Consider the following 24,796-nt stretch of genomic DNA (forward strand, 5'->3'; position numbering starts at 1 on the left):
GAGAGAAACAACTTAAAGACAGAATTATTAATCAAAAAGGAGGCAGATTTTAAAAATTTGGAAATGTCTTGGCCAATCCATATTAAAAGAAATGAAAAAACTTGTGCTGGGAAGAGTATGAAGTGTGCGGCCAAATTTGACAAGGAGATTAGATCAGCTGTCTAAACAGAAGCTAGGAACTATTCATCAAGACACGGGAACATCAGTCTGCCATCTAAATAGTAACCATGACCTGTTATCCAAGATAATGGAAGAATAACCCTGAAGCATTTCAGAGATCATTGGGGCTGTGCCTTCCATCACAAGCCTGGACTGCAAGAATGTGGGGTGGGGCAGAATTATTTCAAAGGTGGAGTTGCCACTGCCCATTGCTCCCTTTCATTGTGAGCTCTGTTTGCTGTGCTTTATTGCCACCTTCCTCAGCTGCCTTAGGTGTGACTTGAGTGGATGCAACATAGGAACAGGGTTTCCTGGAGTCTTGCAGGTCCAACTGATGCCCAGCAAAGCTGCAGAAGCAGGACCTCCAGCCCAGTGTGTCTGGAAGATGGGCCTTTTTCTCCAATGTGTCCGTAATTTGGGACCTTCACCCTGGTGGATCTGGAAAGCAAAGCATTGAAGCAAAGAAGATTATTCTTAAGCTTAAAGTTTTGGACTTGCTCAGGACATGTTATTCCATTCTTTTCTATTCCTCTCTTTTAGAATGGGAATGTCTGTCCTGTGCTTGTCTCACCATTGTATTTCAGAAGCACATAACTTGTTTGATAACACAGGCTCACTGTTGAAGAGGAATTTACCTTAAATCTCATCCTGTCTAATTTAGATTATATTTATGGTTTTGTTTTGTTTTTGTTTTTGTTTTTTATTGAGACAGAGTCTCACTCTGTAGCCCAGGCTGGAGTGCAGTGGTGTGATCTTGGTTCAGCACAACCTCTACCTCCTGCTAGACTCGAACTCATGACCACAAGTGATCCACCTGCCTCAGCTTTCCAAAGTGTTGGGATTACAGGCATGAGCCACTACACCTAGCCTAGATTATATTTAGATGAGACTTTGGACTTAGGATTTTGAGTTGATGCTGTAATGAGTTAATACTTTAAGGGCTCCTAGAATGGGATGAATGCATTTTTGTGTGTGAGAAGGGAATGAATTTTGAGAGGCCAGGAGCAGAGTGTTATAGCCCGAATATTTATGTCCCCAAATTTACATGTTGACATTTTAACCTCTAGCATGATAGTATTAGGAAATGGGGACTTTGTGGAGGTGATTAGGTCATGAGGGCAGAGCCTTCGTGAATGGTGTCATTTTCAAAGAGACTCCAGAGAACTTGTTCACCCCTTCTGCTACATGAAATTACAGTGAGAAGATGGTCATCTATGAATAAGAAAATGAGCTGTCACAAGACGCCAACTCTGTAGACACCTTGATCTTGAACTTTCCAGCCTCCAAAAGTGTGGGACATAAATTTCTGTTGTGTATTTTGTGTAGTAGCTAGTTTAAGGTATTTTGTATAGTAGCTTGAATATACTAGGACAGGTATTATACCAATTCTTCAAGAATTTTCAGTGTCTAAAGTAAATTCTGTTACTTCCATGCAAGCAGTTTTTCTTTCTCGCCCTTCAGTTATAATTTCTCATGCCTGAGAACTCTGTAGATGTATTACACAACTCTTGGGGTGATTTAGCTCATGTCTCCTATTATTTTCTGTTCCCTTTTAATGCATAGAAAGTTTCCCTATGGTAAAGACCATTTCTTATATATGTTTACATGCACTGCACTGTTACTACCTTGAGTGGGTCAGTGGAATGGGTGAGTAAATGGAAGGATGGATTCATGGATGGATGAATAGCTAGATAATAAGTTGATGAATGGGTGGAAAATTGCATGGATGGAGGACAGATGAATAATAGATAAAGTACATGGATGAGTGAGTAGATGTACGAATAAATGTAATAGCAGTTTAAAAAGTCATTTTCCATGATACTTTAGTTTCTTATAGGCATAAATTACCCAAGGGTCACATTCAATTAATAGTCACTTTACCATTCCATGCCTTATTAGAACTTTAACATCACTTCTCATATCGTGAATTAGAACAAAATTTGTCCTACTCACCAATAGGATATATTTCTCCCAGTCAAATTTATTAATACACATAAACCTCCTTATCAAATAATTTGTTTTGTCTGTCCAAAAATATGTACTAATTAAAGCTTTGTATTAGGGCGTTCTTGCATTGCCATAAAGAAATACCTGAGGCTGTGTGATTTATTTAAAAAAAAAAAAAGAGGTTTAATTTGCTCATGGTTCTGCAGGATTTACAAGAAGCATGGTGCCAACATCTGCCCAGCTTCTGGGGAGGCTTCAGCAAGCTTACAATCATGGCAGAAGGCAAAGGCAGAGCAGGCACATCACATGGTGAAAACAGGAGCAAGAGAGAGAGAGTGAGGTGCTACACTTTTAAAAAGCCAGATCTCAAGATAAGTCACTCACTATCTCAAGGACAGCATGAAGATAATGGTGCTAAACCGTTAATGAGAAATCCATCTCCATGATCCAATTACCTCCTACCAGGCCCCACCTCCAATACTGGGAATTAAAATTCAACATGAGATTTGGGTGGGGACACATATTCAAACTATATAAGGTATATAATTATTATTATATATATTATATATATTTATTTAATATTTAGTCACATAAATACAGTGTGTTTCTAGGAAAAAAAAACACAAACTTTCCCATAAAAGATGGAAAAAGCTAATTTTATACAAATGTGGCTCAAGAGACCACAATGGAGTTGACTGAATATCAAGTGCAATATTTGACAATGATCTTGGGAAAAAGAGCTACTGTTTATTGACTATTTCTATGTGTCATTTAATTTTCACAACTACCTTGTGAGTTAGAGACTATTATTTTTACTTTATAAATAATAAGATGATATCATTTATAGATAAATATAAATACATAGAGATTGTGAATCTTAATCAAGGTCACACATGGGGAAACCAAGATTGACAGTTGCAGTATTGTTATCAATTCTACATAGTTCAGACTTATGCTTTTTCCTCCTTATCTTGGGATGGACACATGGCCACCACCCAGGAAGAAGAAGTAGGAGCTAATCACATTGTTCTTATACCAAAGCTTTAAACAGAGAAAAATTGGAGTAAGTGCGTCCCCACTTCCCAATCCACAGACTCTAATAACACCAATAGCTTGAAGCCGGGAGTAATAACTATCCCAGCTTTTCACTTTGCAAATCAGGGACTAGAAAGGAGAGGAGTCTGAGGAGAGAGGAAAATAAAGGGAATGGAAGATAAGAGGGCTCTGGGAAATCTCAGGATTAACTTTATTAAAGGCAAAACCAGAGTCTTTCTTTCTCACTCTTTCTCCTGCTAGGCCTGTTGACTATTAATCAGATTTAATTGCAAGTCATTCACTTTTTAAGAAGAGGTGTCTAAGAAAAGAATAGAACATGGCCTGCTGTTTTCAGGCACAGCATATTCCATAGCATTGTGCTTAAGAGATGGGTTGAGTTTGAATACTAGCCCTATTACTTTTTAGATATGTGACTTTTAACCTCTCTGTACCTCTAATGCCTCATCTGTGAAATGGATGCAGTGATACTACCTACTTCATTGTGTTGCTATAAGGATCAAATAAATAATTTACATGTAGCTTTAAGCCAAGACCTGGCATTAATATTCAGTAGATGTCAATAGTGATGGTAATGATCATGATGGTGGTTGTGATGCGATGGGACAATTTTGTCGGAAGAACTCTAGGAAGGCTTTGTAGAAGAGTGACATTTCAGCTTGGCATAAAACAATGAGAAGCTTGCCAGCTGAAAGAGAGAGTGAAGAATATTTAGGGCATTTCAAGCAGCATGTGAGAAAAAATTATAGGGCAGTAAAAGAGCCTACCTAAAAATAACAAGCACTTCTATGTGGCTGCATTCACTACATCTTTGATTGTCTTAGAAATTTTTTCTTTCTTTCTTTCTTATTTTTTTCTTTTAAGACAGGCTCTCACTCTATTGCCCAGGCTGGAGTACAATGGCACAATCTTGGCTCACTGCAACCTCTGCCTCCTGGGTTCAAGTGATTCTCCTGCCTCAGCCCCCTAAGTAGCTGGGACTGCAGGCCTGTGCCACCATACCCACTACTTTTTGTATTTTTAGTAGAGATGAGGTTTCACTATGTTGGCCAGGCTGGTCTGGAACTCCTGACCTCAAGTGACCCGCTCACCTCAGCCTCCCAAAGTGCTGGGATTACAGGCATGAGCCATTAGAAATTCCTAAGACAATTCCTTATTGGTCACATGTAATCATTCCTAATTGTCTTAGGAACTTCTTAAAGGGGAATGTTAACTTGAGAATGACCTTCATGAAGGAAGCTATTGAAAACACAAAAGTTTTATCTTAATACAGATGCTCTTTAACTTACTAGGGAGTAAATTCCTGATAACCCATCTTAAGTTGAAAATATCATTAAGTGAAAAATACGTTAAATACACCTAACTTACTGAACATCATAGCTTTAGTCTAGCCTATCTTGAACGTGCTCAGAACACTGTCATTAGCTTATAGCTGGGAAAAATTATCTAACACAAAGCCTGTTTTATAACAAAGTGTTGAATAGCTCATGTGATTTACTGAATATCATGCTGAAAGTTAAAAAGGGAATAGTTGTATAGGCACTGGAAGTGTGGTTTCTATTGAGTGCATATTGCTTTTGCAGCATCGTAAAGTAAAAAAGTTGTTAAGTGGAACCATCTTAAGTTAGGGATCGTCTGTACTGAGAAACCTTACATGCAAGAAAGACAAGAGAGGAGCAAAGACATTGTTCAAATGGTTGACCTCTAAATTTGATTATTTTCCTCCGCCTTCAATGTTAGAAGTACACTGATATCAAATTTTATTCCTGTGCCAGGTAAGTTTTCCCTGGAAAGCAGAAACAGATTAGAATTAGGTAAGAAAGAAGTATGTTGTACAGGTGATACTTGTGAAAGATAAAAGGGTTATGGAGCAGATTTGGCTAGGGAGAGCCTTGGACAGCGAGGCAGCTCTAACGAAGTCTCCACCAACCCAATGGGAAGCTCTGTGGCAATGATTGCCCATTAGAAGAGTCTCCCATTGGGCAGAAATGACCAGGTCATAGGGCTTCTGCCATGTTGAGTCTTTGGCTAAGGGCTGCCTTGGCGGAGCATGGCTTCAGCTAGAGAGTTCAGGTGGATTTTAAAGGCACGGACTATCTGGAGGTTCTTAGCAAACTGTACTGTTTTCTGCTAAGAACATGTTTTCTTTAATGGGAGATCTGAGTGGCACATCTCTCTGTGGATGCCATAGTTCCTCTGATGAAATAGCTCCTGAGAGAGCATTATGGATTGGGGGTGGAGGGAGAGAAATATGTAAACTATCAAGAGACCTGGTTTCTGACCATCACTCAATATTAGTTTACTGTAGCAGTCTCTTTCTCTCTTTTTAGTGGCTTGAAACAACAATAATTTATTTAGCTTCTGATTCTATGAGTCAGAAATTTGGGTTGGACTTAGGTGGTGGTTCTCAGTGAGCCTCAGTTGGACCCATTCATGTATCTATAGTTAGTGACTGGCACAGCTGAGGGATGTTTCATGTTTATAAACTCAGATGTGATCATTTGCCATTTCTTCTTGTGGCCTCTCATTCTCCAGTGAGCTAGCCTGTGTTCATCCACAAGATTGTGGCAAAATTAAGCATGTTAGGATTCTTGGGACCTAGGTTATAGCTGGCACAAGGCTATTTCTAGCACATTTTGCTGGGGAAAAATGTCACAAAGGGCAGAATACATAGAGAGTCTCTGCGTTTTAATGGGAAGAGCTTCAAGGTCTTATTTCAAGGAAATATGCATGCAGTGATGAAGAGTATGTGTAAATTTTCACAATTTGTCATACTCTATAAGAGAAGTGTTAAAATTAGGTTTATGCAAAGATAAATAAGACAAGGTCTTTGCATTCCAGGAGCTCTATAATATGATTGAAAGATGGCGCATGTTGTAGAAACTGGGATGACAAAAATTCAGCAAGAATGTAGATAAAAATATATTGTACTGTGACAGTCTCTTAACCTCTCTGCATCTCCGTTTTCTCAGCTATGAAGGATTGGGGGATCTATTTGAAATCTAACAAATATCTGATTTCAGATAGCAAAAATTCAGAAATTGCATGGAACTAGAATGGTATTAAGAGCATGAATTCTGTGCCAGATTGTCTGAGTTTGAAACCAGGCTTTAGCATTGACTAATTGTGTCATCTTGGGTGAATTATAAGACCTCACTGGAACTTGGTTTCCTCATTCTTAAAATGGGATTAATAATGGTACCTTCCTAATAGGGTTCAAAATCTAAAGAGCTATAAAGCATTTATAATAGTGCTTGGCACATACTGAATACTCAGCAAATGCTAATTCTAACTCCTACCCTCCTACAAATACATGTTTTCAAGTACAAATACTCTTGAATAGACCTGGATTTTGGAGTGAGAATTTAAGGGTGAATGTGCCCATAGTAGGTTTGGCAGTAGCTATTTCTTTTTTTTTTCTTTTTTTTTTTTTCTTATGAATATTTCTTTTTTTGTTGTTTTTTTGTTTTTTTTTGTTTGTTTGTTTTGTTTTTTTATTGCATTTTAGGTTTTGGGGTACATGTGATGAACATGCAAGATTGTTGCATAGGTACACACTTGGCAGTGTGGTTTGCTGCCTTCCGTCCCCTCACCTGTATCTGTCATTTCTCCCCATGCTATCTCTTCCCACCTCCCCACCCCCCCACCCCTCCCCCATTTCCCCCCAACGGACCCCAGTGTGTAGTGCTCCCCTCCCTGTGTCCATGTGTTCTCATTGTTCAACACCCACCTATGAGTGAGAATATACGGTGTTTGATTTTCTGCTCTTGTGTCAGTTTGCTGAGAATGATGGTTTCCAGGTTCATCCATGTCCCTACAAAGGACGTGAACTCATCGTTTTTGATGGCTGCGTAATATTCCATGGTGTATATGTACCACATTTTCCCTATCCAGTCTATCATCGTTGGGCATTTGGGTTGGTTCCAGGTCTTTGCTATTGTAAACAGTGCTGCAATGAACATTCGTGTGCACGTGTCCTTGTAGTAGAATGATTTATAATCCTTTGGATATATACCCAGTAATGGGATTGCTGGGTCAAATGGGATTTCTATTTTTAGGTCCTTGAGGAATCGCCACAGGCAGTAGCTATTTCTAAGGAAAAACTTTAGTACTACTTTTCATGTGTCCTAGTTTCTGAGAAAGGATAAAAAGCATTTTTCTTCAAGAGTACAGTTTATGTTGCTTCTGGATTGCCTGGTAACAAAAGCCTCTCCTCATTCTCTTTCTGCTCTGATTGTTTTTACCTCAACAATTTAATTGAAAGTTAAAGCAAAAATTATTGAGTTTTGCTTCCCTGAAGTCACTGAATCTCAATCTAAGTGCCTCAGAAGCCTGTAAACATCATAGCCTGCTGTAACCTATTCAGCTATTAACTTTCTATTTTAAAATAAATTTTTTGTGTGCTTGGCAACCAGGCTTTCTTTGCTATAGACTTAAGGAAGGCTCACCCTTAAGTCAGCCTTACAGCATGGGGGGTCTTGTCAATCTGTTTTCAAATGCAGCATTTTCACACTCTTAGGCCTTTGATTAAGGAAAGAAAATGTGTGTTGGTAAGTGCTTTTCATGGCACAAAACCCAAAGAGGAAGACTATTATCAATCATAATCATCAGAAGGAGAGTTTACAAGTAAAGGAAGAGGAGTGAACATTTTTGGATGACTATAGTGAAGTCTCTAATTCCAACATAACAAATTAGCTCTTCATTTTGAAAGGTGGCACTTCACTGCTGGCAAAGGGATGTAGAACTGGGGTTAGAACAGGGAGTGGGGTGCACTAGAAGGAGATGAAAAACAATTTATCAAGCTTTGCTCTAATCCTATGAGAAGCCTCTTTGCCATGGGATCAGAAATGGGGGCATTTTCATTATTGCTAAGAGTCACCTTGAAGCCTAGGAGTATTTTCAGTAAACCATTGCATAATTTGCTTCATGTTTCCATGAGGATGTTTCATCTTGTTTATTGAAAGAGGAAGCACAGTTGAGGACCTCTCATCATTAGGAACTAGTGAGTTCCTGCTTTTCTCTATTCCATATCTTAAATTACTCTGGTATTAAAGAAATGTGAATGTAGACATAAGACAGGAACCGAGCATCCTGTTTATTTCCCTAGAGGCAAAAAAACCTCCAAAAAATAAAAAACACAAGATACCATTGCCGAGGAAGAGATAGAAACCACAGCTGCTGGGCTCTCCTTACTGGCTTTTTTCCACCAGTTTTTTAGCTCCCTAATTTTTTATCCCTAGTTTCTACTTACTCTTGTTTCAGTGCACCTTTTTCTTCATTTTTCCTGTTTGTTCATTTCACCTCCTAGGAAAACTCTGAATCATAACTATCTCTCTGGTTCTCTCCCTTGTCCCCTGAGAGGTGGTGTGCTCTAGCGGCTAAGCACCCAATTACAGAAACATACTTCTTAAGCATGTAACTGCAGGCAGGGTACTTGCCCTTTCTATGCCTCATTTTTTCATCTTTAAAAGGAATCTAAATGGTCCTATATCATAGGGTGGTTGTAAGGATTCCAAGAAAGAACACACGTAAAGCATCTGGAATCAATATTGGCTCTATTATATCCTCTGTCCTCACCCCTTTTCACACATCCTGTAATACACATTATCTATCTAGGTATACATTTGTCTCCTGTGGGACACTAGCAGAATTTAAAATACACTAATATGCCCATAGGGAGGAATGAGGAAAGATGGCTGTGGTCAGTAAAAGCAGCAAATCAGTCTACTTCCCTACTACATTGAAGAGTCATTTTCCTACACTGACAATCCACCAGCTACTCTGAAACCAATTCCATTCCAAGTCATGTGAATTTCATGGCACTTCAATCTTGGACCTCCAGGTTGGTTGATGTGGAGAAGAGGAAATGTATTATCTGAATGGCTGGAATGATACCACCACCCTTTGGGGGAAGGCTTCCCTTTACACCACCTAGCCAAGGCCTCAAAGATGTGTGAATGGTTACTTGGTTGGCATTATTAACCATGTTAATAATTAATTACATTTACTAGACATTGTAAAAACTTTTTATAGTAGAGAATTTAAAACATATACAAAAATAGACAGATGCATACATAACATGAGCACCCACATACTTTTTACATGTCTTCAGCAAGTATCAGCTTAGGGCCAATCCTGTTTCATTTTTGTCCCTACCCACTTCTTTACTTTCCATATAATTTTGAAGCAAATCCTGGCTATCATGTCATTTTATCCATAAATATTTCAGCAAGTTTTTCTGAAACAGATCAGCAAACTCTGGCCTGTGGGCCAACCTCCTATTTTGCAAATAAAATTTATTAGAACAAAGTCACACCCATTCATTTACCTACTGTCTATTGGTTGGGACAGGCACCCTATGGTCCACAAAGACTAAAATATTTACTATTTGGCCCCTTAAGAGAAAGCGTGCTCTCCCATGCTTTAAAAGTTAGGGACTTTTAAAAACACAACTACAATGCCATTATCACACCTAAAAAAATATGATAATTTACTACCATGTCACTTAAAATTGTTTAGGACTTTACGTCTTTTTAAATGCCTTCATATTTGTTATCTCATTTGAATCCTGCCACAATCTTTATGAGCTAAGAAGGAGAACCCTAGTGTCATTTAAATCCCTTTTATATATGAAAAAATGGAAGTGTAGAGTTTAAAAGTAACTTCATCAAAGGCAGGCAGCTAATAAGCAATTTGAATAGAATTCAGCCTCTGATACCTTGTGGTGGGTCAAGCAGAAGCTTAAATTCTGCAGTATGTGAATGATAAATTCCCTGTGTATTTCTCAGCTGTTATTTCAAGAGTATTTGACTTGAAGAACCTGGTATGGGATATATATTTCAGACATGACTTGGAGTTAATTTAAGGTGAGCCTCCTTCAAGCAGTAAAAATAACAGGGTTTTTATATTGAGTGAGAGTTCCCATGGAACCACTCTGAGTTTGAAGTGCCATAGTGGCGCTTGGAGAAAAATCTACGGGTAAACCTGTTTTCTAGCAACTTCCTTAGAGAAGAACATGGGATGTGTTATTTTACAGACCAAAGACAAAAGGTGAAATGTAAGGTTTGGACTCATTTTAGTTACATGAGCACCAAGAGTCTGGGGGAGCATCTAGGCTATTTTAGCCCATAAAACTGGCTGGAAACAAAACAAAAGCCAGACTTTCTCATGAAAAGCCTGATGGCATTTTTATTGGTTTGCCCGGGAGATGATAATACACCTTTGAGAAGAGAATCCAAGAGTGCATATAAAAGTGGAAAATAGTCACAGAAAGTCCAATCATACTTCAGAAACTGTAAGAACGTTAGTTTTCCTTTTCGTATGACCTGAAACCTACTATAAAATCAAAGGTCTTTGCTGAAGCAGGTTCCAGATTTTATATACGAAAAAAATGGAAGCATAGAGTTTGAAAGTAACCTCATCCAAGGCAGGCAGCCAATAAGCAATTTGAATAGAATTCAGCCTCTGATATCTTGTGGTGGGGCAAGCAGAAGCTTAAATTCTACAGTATGTGAAATTCTGCTGTATGTGGAATTCTGCTGAAGCAAGTTCCATTGTTTAAAAACAATGCTGGTTTCTGTTATAAAATAGCTTTCTTTCAATACACTGAAAGCATTGTCCTCCTTAGGCAATTAGCTCCTTGAGGGCAGGAACCATTGTTTGCTAATTTTTGTATTTCTGGAACCTAGAGATGGGGCTGGCAGGGAAAGGAACTTATGTAAATGGTGTTGAATGGCTGCAAAATGTCAACATTATTACTTATTTAGGTGTGAGTGAAGTCATACTTTTAGCAATGAAAAGGAATCTATCATCCCAAATATAACTTTACAGTGGAGAAATTCTAGCAGATACCACCTTACTCAAGTGGTAAAGGTTAACTTCACCACTGATAAATCATATGGATAACCATTTACCCTGTAGTAGGGTAAATAATGGCTCCCAAAGATATTCACCTCCTAGTCCCTGGAACTTGTGAATATGTTCACTTACATGGCAAAAGGGACTTTGCAGACACAATTAAATTAAGGATCTGGAGATAGGGAGATTGTCCTAATTGTCCAGGTGGGCCCATTATACCACAAGGGCCCTTGTAAGTGGGATGCAGTGGGAGATTTGACTGCAGAAGAGAAGGCAATTTGACAACAGAAGCAGAGATTGGAGTGATGTGGCCACAAGCCAAAGAACGCTGGGAACCACCAGCAGCTGGAAGAAGCAAAGAGCAATTCTCCATAGGGTCTCCAGAAGGAGCCTGCCCTGCCAACACTCTGAGTTTAGCCCTGTGAGGCTCATTTCTGACTTCTGGTCTCCAGAGTTGTAAGAGAATACACTTTTCTTGTTTTAAGCCACTAAGTTTGCGGTAATTTGTTACAGTAGCAACTAATACATACTCCCTGATAGGAAGTGATGAGAAGGTTGCCTTACCTCTTATGGTTTTTCTCCCCCAAATTTATATCCCTAGTCAAATCATGAAAATATACCAGGTAAACCCCGATGGAGGGACAGTCTATAAGATACCTGACGAGTATTCTTCAAAAATATCAAGGCAAGGAAAAACAGGAAAGCCTGAGAAACTGTCACAGTTAGAAGGAGCTAAGGAATCATGTTTATTACATGCAATATAGTATTTTGAATTGGACTCTGGAACAGAAAATGACAGTAATGGAAAGACTAGTTAAGTTTGAATAAAAGCTGTAGTTTAGATAACTGTATTATACCAATGCTAATTTCTTCATTTTGTAAGATTTTAATAATAGCGAAAGCTCGGTGAGGGGTATACGGGAACTTTCTGTACTGTCTTTGTGACTTTTCCATAAACTGAAAGACATTTCAAAATCTAACAGTTAAAAAGCAATCCATGCCAGCAACATGTTTTCTTGTCATACATCTGTTATTGGAGGTAGAAATAATACAGGAATGTATTTCAGGGAGTCTAGGACTGTGCTGATAGAACCCCCTCAGGGGAGAGGAAGAAAAGGCCGGAAATAGACGGCTGAGATTAGAGAAACAGTACCACTCTCATTTGCCTTCCATACTCCTGGTCGTGCTAATGCATCAAGTTGTCCTGGGATAAAGGCAAGGGGAAAATATTCCTGTATGTTATGAATGGAGAATTCATAGCACAGAACAGCTCAGTGACAAATAATGTTCATTGATTTTATTTTACTTGTCCAAGTTCACTGAGCAGATGCAGAAATGAAATATAAACTGTCTAATTTCCAGGTATATGGTGGCTGAACAAGAAAGTTCAGCTCATTTACAATATTTAAAAAATATATATTTTGGGCCAGGTGCAGTGGCTCATGACTGTAATCCCAGCAATTTGGGATGCTGAGGTGGGAGGATCACAAGGTCAGGAGTTCAAGACTAGACTGGCCGACATGGTGAAACCCTGTCTCTACTAAAAAATACAAAAATTAGCTGGGCATGGTGGCTCGCACCTGTAATCCCGGCTACTTGGGAGGCTGAGGCAGAAGAATTGCTTGAACCAAGAACCTAGAGGCAGAAGTTGCAATGAGCTGAGATCGCACTACTGCACTCCAACCTGGGCTACAGAACGAGACTCCATCTCAAAAAAAAACAAAAACAAAAACATATTTTGATCCAGATAAGAAACTTTGGTGTTACTGAATGACAAATGAATTTCAGTCTGCATAACCTTTCTAGATTTGACCATACTTTCCTTCCCTCATAACCTGTATGACCACACAAGGCTCAACTCAGGTTTATAGCCCTTGCTTTTTCCAGTCTTCCTTTTCTGTTTTCTTTTGTCTTTGGGGTGGTTTTCTTTTATCCCTCTTCTCTATCCATTCTATTTACCAAGTGTTATCTGTGGCTGCATAACAAATTACCATAAAACAATGGGTTAAAACAACAAACATTTATTAACTCATGGTCTCCATGGATCAGGAATTTAAGAGTGGCTTGGCTGGGTGATTCTGGCTCAGGGTCTCTCATTAAGCTCCAGTCAGAGAGTCAGCTGAGGCTGCTGTTATGTGAAGGCTTGACTGGGGATGGATGATTTACTTCAAAAATGACTGACTCACATTGCTATGGACAGGAGGTTTCATGCAATATAGTATATATACTATATATAGTATATATACTATAGTATAAATTATATACTATAGTATACAGTATATATACTATATTGCGTGAAACCTCCTGTCCATAGCTATAGTATATACTATATAGTATATGCTCACGTGGATCTGTATACTATACTGTATACTATAGTATTTAGCATATAGATCCACATGGATCTGTCCGTAGGGCCACTTGAGTATCCTCATGACATGGCTGCTGATTTCCTTCAGAGCAATTGATCCAAGGAGAGAGTGCAAAGAGGAAGCTGCAATGCCCCTTATGATCTAGTCTTGGAAGTTACACATTGTTCCTGCTGCCTCATTCTATTTGTTAGAAGCAAGTCACTAAGTAAAGCTCACACTTAAGTGGTGGAGATGGGGTTAAATTAATCTACATCTCTTGAAGCAAAGAGCACTGAGAACTGGTGAATATATTTTAATCACCACACCAGGTGTTCTAGCCTCAGATGTGTCTGAGAATTTTATCTTCCTCTTTAGGCTTTCTCTTGGCATCTACATTTACTTTTGCAGTTTCATGTGGCTCAAAATGAAACCCGATTCTTTTTTTTCTTCCAGAAGACTTCCCTCATCTTTCTTCTGAGTTTTTAAACCCCATGAAAAGTCACAGAATGTTAAGAACAGAAAAGGGAACTTGAAATGATCCCAGCATTACAGGATCTGGATAGAGTCATCTGCCTCTTTTGTTCCTGCTGCAGTACTAAAATTTGACATCTCTGATTCTTCTCAAGCAAAGGTTACTGCAATCTCTTGAGCAGCTTCTCCATGGTGCTGTCACAAATCTAATATTGAAATCATGCTTAGTCTTCACTGACTTATACCACATAATCTTCTTGTCAAAGCCTAACTTCACTTGATTCTCTGTGACTCTTTTATTTTACATCTAAACTATTTTGCATTCAGGGTTCTAGTTCTCAGCCAGTCCTTTTAATTATTTACTTCTATGCTTTCAGACTTCACCTCTCATTTTCTATTGGCTTTCTTACATTCCCTTGTTCATCTGGCAAACTCAATATGCTTAAAGCCAAATTCAGCCTTTCCCTCCAGAGTGGCTTCCTTTTGGCCCTTGCACATAGCAAGTGGAAAGAGGCTTTGTCTCCACTCTCTGTGGTCCCATTGAATCCACCTGTCTTCTTAAATTCTACCAAGTCACTGTCCACCTCATATTAAAGCCCCACAGAAAATAAAATCTTTTGGAAAGACGAAAAATGTGACTCTATTGGAATAGAAATAGAAGTGACACTCCTGCCACAATACATAAGAAAAGATGCTGAGTCATACTCCAGTTCTATTCAGAAATCAGACTCCCTGAGGACAGAGCTTTTATATTACATTTGTTCCATGTCATGTTCATATGTCAAAGTGACACCCTGGCCTAACATATAAGAAAAGATGCTGAGTCATACTCCAATTCTATTCATAAATTGGACTCCCTGAGGACAGAGATTTTATATTAGTTCTGTGTCATGTTCATATCTCAAAGGCATCTCATGCTCACCAGTAAATAAAAAGCTAAGCAAATGTCTGAATATGTTTGGTGCTCTACCGGAAGATGACATATAATGGTAGGGATGGAAAGAGTCACTATAGTTAATTAGTTGAAATGACATAGAAATTATCGAATTAGCTTTTTAAAGCATCCTTGATCCCAGAAAATATTAGATGTCAAACCTCAACATACCTTTACTCCTAAAATACCATTAGAAGACTCTGTAGTGCTGTGGAACACATAATGCTAACACCAGCTATAAGAAATCAATACCTATCAGCATCCCCTTAACTTACACTGGAAGAAGCACTAGCCACCCAATTAGATTTAAGGAGTGAGGCTGACTCAGCACACAGGGGTGTCTAAAGAAATAAAGGGAAACAACATCCAGAAATCCTCTTTGGAGGAACCAAAAATACTCCCTCTAGACCAAACTTCTTAGTAAGAATACAAGATCCATCACAATCTCACCCAAACCTGCTTCTAGCTGCATTTCATGTTGTTCTTTTTCCATCCCTGGCTTCCAATGTGGGTGACCCTCTGGATTTACAGATGTCTCTTTGCTCGGTGCTACGCTCTTTCCTTTATGCCTTGATCCTAGGAACATACAATTTTCTTCATTCAAAAGACACTGCCAACACTTAATCTTTAAAATCAGATAATACCTTTTCTGGAGAAAAGGTAGTTGCTTCACTCCAGAGAAGGGATGTGGTCTAAAGAGCTGTGAGAGTACATATCTTCATGCTATTTTTCTCTGCCTCTTGCTCAGTGCCTGGCAACTGGTAGATGTTTGATAAATTTCTTTCAAGTGAATAGAGGACATGCTAATACACTCGTATGAGTGCTTGCCTGTTGATCTGAGGTCAATCACTCTTCTGACCTTATTGGGCTTTTCCAAAGTAAGCCTTTCCCCCTCAATCTAATAATAATAATAATAATAATAATAATAGCTAATGTTAATTGAGCACTTACTATGTGCTAAATACAATGCAGTCTTAACGTGAATCATTTCATCTAACTTCACAAGTTATCCTACTTTACAGATGAGGCACCTGAAGCTTCAGACACTAAGTAACTTGCTGCGGTTATAAATGAGGGAGCCAGGATTGAAGCAGAGCCTGTGTACTGCATCATTAAGCTATACTGCTAGCAACTAATCAACACCACCGGGCTCATGGCTATTGGCTCGTTACTGGTGATACTGATCTCCGCTGAGAAGCTACTCCACCTCTAGCCATGCAGCATCAGTCTCCCTACTGCTGGTGGAGAGGAGTGCTGAGCCCTTCTTTTTTTGTTTGTTTGTTTGTTGCCGAAAGGTGATTTTATTTAGGTAGAGAAAAGAGAAGGAAAAGGAGAAGAGAAAGGAGACTTTCATATTTATATAGGAAGCATGGCAGCAGACTTACTGTTGGAACCTGCCACTGGAAATGTCCATAACATCACACTTGGGGGGATTTCTTGGTGGGCCTTGGCATGGTAAGTGAAGTTTTGTTATTCCTTATGGGTTCCGAAAACCAAGACCTTACCTGTTAGTGACTGGCTTCACGTCATGTACCTGGAAGAGCTGGCTTCACATAAGTCATAAAGATGCACTCTAATAATGTATTTAGAAGTTGCTGGCTAAAGTTCTAAGCCTGATTCTAATAGTACTTTCTCAATGAAGCTTTTTTTTTTTAGCACTCCTTCAACTATAACTTTTTTTTACCACCCATTCAATTCCTCAGTATTGTATCTATCACTCTTTTAGAGTTCTTTACTTTCCACACAGGGCTTAAGAGGATATTTGCTATAAAACATGGCAAACATTCCATTAAAAATGCAAATAGCTGCATCAAGGTGCCGATTCATAAAATTTTTAGATCAGATAAGAAAAGACCAATTTTTCTGGAAAAGACCATTGATCTTTGAGAGTTAAGAATACAGCTGTTTCCCAATTTAATTTCTCACTGGTAAATGGAATAGGAATGGTTTGGCAAATCTACAGGAAAGAGCATGTGTGCATTGTGCTTCTGGTTTTTCCAGATGTCAGTTGCTGAAGGTTTAAGGTGTGAGTCTGTGCATGTGTTTCTGAGGAGCAGTCCCTGTTCAAAGAGGCAGTGGGAAAACTGAGTGGGGCGACTCACACATGGATGCCCTGTGCATCAGTGTGCATTTAATTCAAAGACAGACCTCATTTGATAGCATGTCATTCTAATGAATTAGAAAAAATGAGAGAATGGGATATGAATCTCCATCTGGATTCATGGGGATACTATCAGAAAGATTTCCAGTGCCTGTGCAGAGTGCTAGCAACATTTATTTAATACCTTCCCTGGGTGCTATTTGCTTACATGAGAAGCCAAAGGTATCTGTTAAGCCACGTAGGAACTGCAATCGGCTGGTTGATTCTCATTTGGAGAAAGCAGGCAAGTGGGCAGTGATTGAAGTGTCCAGCAGGGGGCTGGCATTCTCTGTCTATAAGTAACCCTGGTTCCTCTTCAGAGCCGCGGCTCAGCGGAGCTGCTGTTTGCTGGTGAAGCCTATGACGTGCAAAGCACCCTGCCTATAGGATTTGAGGATTTCTCAGTGCAGTTTTTTCCTACCCACTTTAAACATTCAGATTCTAAATATCAGGAAAGACAGCAAATGCTGTGTGAAAATAGCAGGCCAAAAGTTCTTAGTAAAGTGCAGCCGGGGAGACTCAGACTAGAATGGGGGTAGAAAGAGCTGATGCAGAGTGGGTTTAATTCTAAGGTTTTTTTGTTGCTAAATGTTTGTTGTGGTTAACTTATTGAATTTAGAGTTGTACTGCACTAGTCATGTGAGGGCCAGAGCAGCATCAGTGTCAAAATAGTGACAGTTTTGAATATATAGTTAGTATGTATGTACTCAGAGTATTTTTATTAAAGAAGACAAAGAGCCCAGCATAGATCTCATCTTCATCTTCACCTGGTTGCAAAATCAATAGTTAAGAAATAGCATCTAAGGGAACTTTTAGGTGGGGAAAAAAAATCTAGAGATGGCTCTAAATGACTGTTTCCTTCTAAACTTGGAAGTGGACCATTTCATGCACTGCAACATCTCCAATCACAGTACGGATCTCCCCGTGAACGACGACTGGTCCCAGCCGGGGATCCTCTATGTCATCCCTGCAGTTTATGGGGTTATCATTATGATAGGCCTCGTTGGCAACATCACTTTGATCAAGATCTTCCTTACAGTCAAGTCCATGCGAAATGTTCCAAACCTGTTCATTTCCAGTCTGGCTTTGGGAGACCTGCTCCTCCTGGTAACGTGTGCTCCAGTGGATGCCAGCAGGTACCTGGCTGACAGATGGCTATTTGGCAGGATTGGCTGCAAACTGATCCCCTTTATACAGCTTACCTCTGTTGGGGTGTCTGTCTTCACACTCACAGCGCTGTCAGCAGACAGGTAAGTACCGGCTGAAAGTTACATGCTCTCCAAGGGTGGTAGATGCCTCTGTAAATGAACTACCATGTTTGGGACAGGGAGCTGTTTGCACAAGGGGAAGTTTTACTTAAACTCAAATTCCCATCCAGGCAGGTTTTGTTCTGGGGATGACTTCTTGAGTATAACATTGGTTTGAGAAAGAGAAGTGAGTGAATAATGGGGACAGAAGGAGACAAATGAGAAAAAAAATCTCTAAGCAGAAAACTGAGGTGGCTATTCTGGAAACATATCTATTTAACACTGCCTTTTCCTAACTTCTCCCTTCTTGCAAAATTAATTGACCAGTGAGAAAGACAATCATATCCAATAGAGTTTAAATCTCAGGCAAATATTTTTTAGAAGCAATTCAAAACCTTCAGAGAACAGGAAAGTTCCACCACATTTCTTCAAAACATTCTTTCAAAAACAACCAAGAGGAGAAAATGAGCCTCATTTCTCTGAAATTCATTTTTCTCAGACCGTTTAACTTTTCCCATAGCTGATTTTGTATTTGACTCTCTGTGACAGAACAATCGTTTGCTGGTTTTTCTAAGTCTCTCGTAAATGAAATCAAGCATTATTTGAGTTTTTAAAATTTTCTGGAGAAAGCTTTATTCAAGATTGACTTCTAATTTTAATATCTTTATTGACATACTTCCATATACCATGTTTTTGGGACTTATTGTGGGGAGGAAGAGGGAGTTCACTACAGTTTTTTATTCTGTGAAATACATATTTGCAAACTGCATTTCTTGTGTGAGCACATTGCATAAAAGCTTACATTTATCAGTCTTAAAACTTCATATTCATTCTTAGAATATTTATCAAGTGTCTAGCATGTAAAAAGCACTTGCCTGAATTAACAAGTCAAGAAATAGCTGCAGGTTGTTCACACAAATTACTGAACATACTTTATGTACTTCTGTTCTCTGGAAATTTGACATAGCAATGAATAGACTCAGACACAGCATAGACCGTACAGTGAAACAAACAACCCAAAAAAACTGCTGCAATAAACCTGATGATAAGTGATTATATTCACTTATAATCAAGTGTATGTTATGTGTTAAAGATACAGAAGGAGTTGAGAGTGTTCCGGAAAAGATATAGATGCAGCTCTTGAAAGTTTATACTCTGAAGAAAATGTTTCGCATTTTAATACGTGTGGTGCTGGATTCTCATTTTATAGAGGAACAAACAGTTCTCAGGTGATCTGGCTTTGTTGAGTAATGGACAAATAAAGATAGTGTTATCGGTATTTGTAGACGTGTGTTTATGTTTAGCTACCTGAAGCACACTGCCCGGCACACAACATTTTCAAAGACGGAAAAGTAATGGCCCAGAAGCAAGGTTTGCACATTGTACCGACTTGACAGAGTTTCTCCATTCACTCCATTCCCCTTTGGCTTGCTCCTACCCTGCACATCTGCCGACCAGATACCAATCACCACAGACAATTTCATGTGTTGATTCAGGGTTGGCAAACTCTGGAGCTGGCAGAAGGGCTGTGGCTTGTTACCAATGGCCGAGGGCACTTCAGGATGAGGATAATTTTCTTAATGGGAAGGAGAAATTTTGGTTTCCGGGTTTGGGAGTGCAGTGGTACAGATGGTGTTTACTCTCATCTTGAGGAGAAAAACAGAAAGGAAAGTGAGGGCATGGAACGTAAAGAGGCAGCTGCAGGGAACTCTTCTCTGGAGTTTCAAAGCAGACCAAGTTCACCATCCGCAGAAAGGGAAAGCTCTTTCAAAAGTCAGGTTGCACTCCTTCACAGCTCCAGTGTGTTCCCAGTAAGTTTATAGTTACTGCCTATCCTTGCCAAGTTCAGAAATTACTAGAAGGTCCCATATTGCTAACTTTTTTTCTAGGTCTTTAAAAAGCCGATGGATCACCTGAATCACAGGTAGTGCATCTAACCAATTCCAATAGAAAGAATAGATATTGAGGTAGTTAAATGATTGAGACTGTACTTTTCTATCCATTTCATTTTTTAAAGCAATGGGATTCTTATATCTTATATCTCATGAGGTTGGAAAGGGGAATATAGATTCTATATTTTTTCTTCTCAACAAGGTGTAATCTATATACATGTAAACTGAACAAGTAATAGCTGAATATATTTTTACACATGTCTATAGAGCTGGATAACCAGATGGAGATGTAAAAGAGTTCCAGCATCCCCCAGAGTTTCTTTTATGCCCTTTCCTAGTTAATACCCCCATACAGAGGCAATCACTATTCTGAGTTCAATCACCATAGGTTATTTTTGCCAGTTCTTTAATCTCATATAAATGGAATTGTATAGTAAGTACTCCTTTGTGTCTATCTTCTTATGCTTATCATTATCTCTGTGATATTCACCCATGGTGATAGGTGTAACACTGGTTTGTTCTTTTAAATTGTGTGTGGTGTTCCATTGTATGAATATACTTTGGTTTATTTATTTGTGCGAACACTGATGGAAACTGGGTTGTTTTGTTTGGAGATGCTGATAACCTGCTCTGGACATTCTTATTCATGTCTTTGGGGGAATGTAAGTGTTTATTTCTCTTGGGTATATGTCTGTCAGTAAAATTGCTGGGTTATAGGGGGCATATATTTACTAAATATTGTCAGTTTTCAAGGTGGTAGTCTGTATAGAGGTAGACTGGTGAAAGAGTGAATGAACCAGAAGACCTTCCAAGCCAGATGATCACCAGAATCACAGGGGAACTTTAAGAACATACAGATTCCTAAGCCCTTTCCTAAATCTACTGAATCCAGGGTTCTGAGTCATGAGTGAGGCACCTGTTGATAATCATCCATCCCTGCCCCCTATACGTTGACCAGCATTGCCCGTCCTCATTCCAGCTTCCCTTCTGTAGTTCTCCCCTTCAGTGAATGAACTTGAATCTTTTGTCAATATGAAAAGAATATCAAGTTTCTAGAAAAGTTTATACTGGCATCACCAGCTCAAAGGGAGACTTCAAGACAGTTTCAGAAACCAGAATTCTGGGGATTTGCACAGCTGAGCAATTGCAGGTTTGCATTCAAGCACCTTCAATATTGATCCCCATCCTCCCTCTCTTCCCGTACTTTCTCTCCTTATACACACACTGATATCCTCATATACGGTGGTTGCACTGATGTGTTCCTGGCTCTGTTTCCTGTCTTATGCTGTGTCCCAGCCACTCTCCAGAATGCTTTCTCCTTTCCCAAATACAAGACTGTAGTTCTCATCCCATGTGGCGCATGGGCTTGGAATGAGCAACAAACCTGTGTTTTAGAAATTTTCCTGCCATTACTACCCATATGAGAAAGTAGGAGTAAGTCACTTAACTCGCCGACCTTACTTTAATCATCTATAAAATGATGGAGTTAAGCTAGGCAATTTCTATGGTCCCTTCAAGTTCTAAAATCCTAGGTGGTTTTTTTTTGTTTTTTTTTGTTTTTTTTTTTTCCTGTCTTCTTGCCTATCATTCAGAATCTGACTCAAGTCTCCTCCTTAAAACCCTAAGTTGGGCCATTCTAGCCCAAATTTCCTGACTCTCTTGAAATATGAGACTTATTATCTGTGACACCTTTTATGCCGCTGTTTTGAAGTGTTTTGTTTATTTCTTTATTTTAGCCTTCATATATTTATTGCTTTACATTTTGGGGTAGATTATTAAGAATGTTGAGGGCAGAGGTTTTTAATAATTTATTCTTAGATCTTCCATAGTGCCCCACAAATTTTCTTGTGCCAAATGGGTGATCAGTAAATATTGACTAATTGAAATTATGTTTAGTTAATGCATACTATTTTCCTCATTTTTATTCTTTATTCTACATTTGAGGATTAACCTGAAAGCATACTCTTAAAAATAATGTATCAGCCAGGCACGGTGGCTCATGCCTGTAATCCCAGCACTTTGGGAGGCTGAAGCGAGTGGATCATCTGAGGTCAGAAGTTCAAGACCAGCTTGGATAACATGGTGAAACTCCTGTCTCTACTAAAAATACAAAATTAGCCGAGCATGATGGTGCATGCCTGTAATCCCAGCTACTCGGGAGGCTGAGGCAGGAGAATCATTTGAACCTGGGAGGCAAGTGAGCCAAGATTGTGCCACTGTACTCCAGCCTGGGTGACAAAGCAAGACTCAATATCAAAAAAAAAAAAAATGTATCACATAGTCACCTGCTTATCTGTTCTCTATTAAGCTCTCATTATCTGGGTAGATGAGAGAAAAACTATTTTTTGTGAGTCAGTAAATAGATTCAGGGGATAAATAGATCGGCGGATGGACAGATAGATGGCTGACTGGCTGGTTGGGTGGGTTACATGTATGAGTGGACAGTAGGGTGGATAGATGGGTGAACAGTTGGGTAGATGGAGATTTTTTTACATACTGTTCCTTGCTATTAGCTGTCCACGTTTGTGCTAGATGCCTCATTACTATGTAAATGAAATTCAAGACCTGAAATGGACCCTCAACAGAAAAAGGGTGAGGGTGGTTTGTGTTTTCTTTTTCAGTAAGCGTAAGATTTAAAGTTAAACTTAATGTTGACAACATGTGTAATGCCCAAGTTATATTAAACCTGCTTCAGTACTATTATTCATTGTTATTTCTTACTAGAATGGGGCTGGGAGAATGAATTCTAAGGACAGATGGCTATGGCAGTTCGACTGTAACATGATTCTGCTTTGATTCTGTTGAAGGACTGATTATAAGTTTCTTTGTCTTTCGGAATGTGGAAAGAAACAGGAAGGCGATATATTTCTGCAGACTTCTTGAAGTATAGATTCTTTGAATTTTCTGCAAGGAATGTATGTGATTGTAGCTTTCCCAACATCTAGAGCTGTATGATCTAACTTGGTAGCCACCACCACATGTAGCTATTTAAATTTGAATTTAATTTAAGTGAAATGAAAAATTTCATTTCCTCCTCATACCAGCCACACATCAAGTGCTCAGTAGCCACATGTGGCTAGTGGCTACTCTATTGGACAGTGCAGATACAGAACATTTCAGTCATTGCAGAGGGTTCTATTAGACAGTTTAGAAAGAATTTGCTATAGGCTTTGGGGTCCAGATTTCTTCTCCAGGATACACGTTTCCTCCTCTTTCTCACAGAGGGTATAAGGAATCGCTCAGACAGGCAAATATCAAATGCCTCTCAGCTGCACAGGCTCTTTCTGTCTGCGAAATATCTTCTATTGGAAGACATACACAAGTGAAGAGGGAAGAACTGAAGCAGCCCAATATCATCTGCAGTCACAGGCTTGGGGAATTTAGGCACCCCATTGATGAGGTTTTGAGACTTTTTGAAGCATACATGAGGGGTCAACTTTCCAAGTCTGCACTGTGAACTTGTGTCTGATCCTTCCATTCTTTTTTTTGTAGGTCCTCTTCTAGCGGCTCATCTCTCTTTTATATCCTCCTGTCCCAAGACTTGCCAGAACAAACACTGCTCTAGCCAAACTCTTCTCATTGCCTCCCACATGTGCCATCAGACTTCTCCCGTCTCTAATTTCATTTTCCCTTCTCCAACGGCTGGGCCTTATTCTCTCCATCTACCCAAATCATATCAGTCTTTCAAGGGATATTTCAAGTCTTTTTTCTTTTATGAAGCATTCCCTGATCTTTTACTTTCATTGATTTATTTCCTTCCCAGGATGTTTCTGCCTATATTGTTCATTATATGCCAAATCTATCCTGACTTGTACTGCTAGGTCTTTGTTAGAGATGTGTTTTAAACTTCCTTAATCATATGGGGTGATCCATAGGGATCTGTGTCTTCTACAGTAACCAGGCCCACTCTGCATTCAGTAAGAGTACAATAATTACATCTTCCTTGATGTTTGAGCAATGACGAAAGGATAAAGTCCAGCAGCTAGAAGTAAAAGTCATCTTAAAGTTCACACCCTTGTTTGACACAGAGACCAGATGAAGTAATGGGATTGAACTTTGTCACAACAAATTCAGAATGGAGTCAGATTAGAAAGAACCCCTTCATCCTCATTCCATGTCTTAATTTCTTCAGGAGAACTGGAAACTTATCTTCAGAAATCATCAAACACAGAGTCTGATTCCATTTCTCTTTTCTGGACAATGGGAACTACTATGCCAAAACCTACCCTTCTGAAGGAAAATACGCTGAGTGACTCCAGGGTAATCCCCTTCTAATGGGATCATCCCAGTGATTCCAAAGGCTCCTCTACCATTCTAGAGACCCAGCTTCATTGACTGCAAGGAGATTGGCCCCTTTCTCACAAGAGAAGACTTACTTAGTTTCATTTCTTGTGAGGCATCCTTCTAGAAATGCTTTACAGGAATGTCCCTCTGTTGGAAACACTTTACATGAGCTGCCAGTTCATAACTTCTTTATGCTTTGATTTTCCTGAAACATATGCTGCCCCTCTCTGGAAGGAAACTCAACTCACGTCTTTCCACGGCAGTGGAACTACCACAGCTGCCAGCAGCTTCTGGGAATGATGAAAAGGCAGGTGCTGTGGAAGTGAGGTTTCCCAGCAAGACTCTTGCAATTGGATCTCTGTGGGAGAGGAAAAGGGCAAAAAAGAACTTTGACCTTGTCTCTCACACATTATCTTTTAAAGTGTTAGGCTTTTATGTGGCTAATTATCATTTCTGGCAACTTA

At 39.3% G+C, this 24,796-nt stretch overlaps 1 protein-coding gene across 1 annotated transcript in view; it reads left to right on the forward strand.

The window, feature by feature from the left end:
- Window positions 1–17,271: 17,271 nt before the first annotated feature.
- Window positions 17,272–24,796, forward strand: part of GRPR (gastrin releasing peptide receptor) — a 35,287-nt gene continuing 27,762 nt past the window's right edge. The window contains exon 1 of the mRNA XM_003920350.4: window positions 17,272–18,159. Coding sequence (XP_003920399.1) covers window positions 17,747–18,159 — 413 coding nt within the window. The 5' untranslated portion in view covers window positions 17,272–17,746. The remainder of the gene's footprint in view (window positions 18,160–24,796) is intronic.

Source organism: Saimiri boliviensis, chromosome X, assembly GCF_048565385.1.
Source record: "Saimiri boliviensis isolate mSaiBol1 chromosome X, mSaiBol1.pri, whole genome shotgun sequence".
NCBI classification, from domain to species: domain Eukaryota; kingdom Metazoa; phylum Chordata; class Mammalia; order Primates; family Cebidae; genus Saimiri; species Saimiri boliviensis.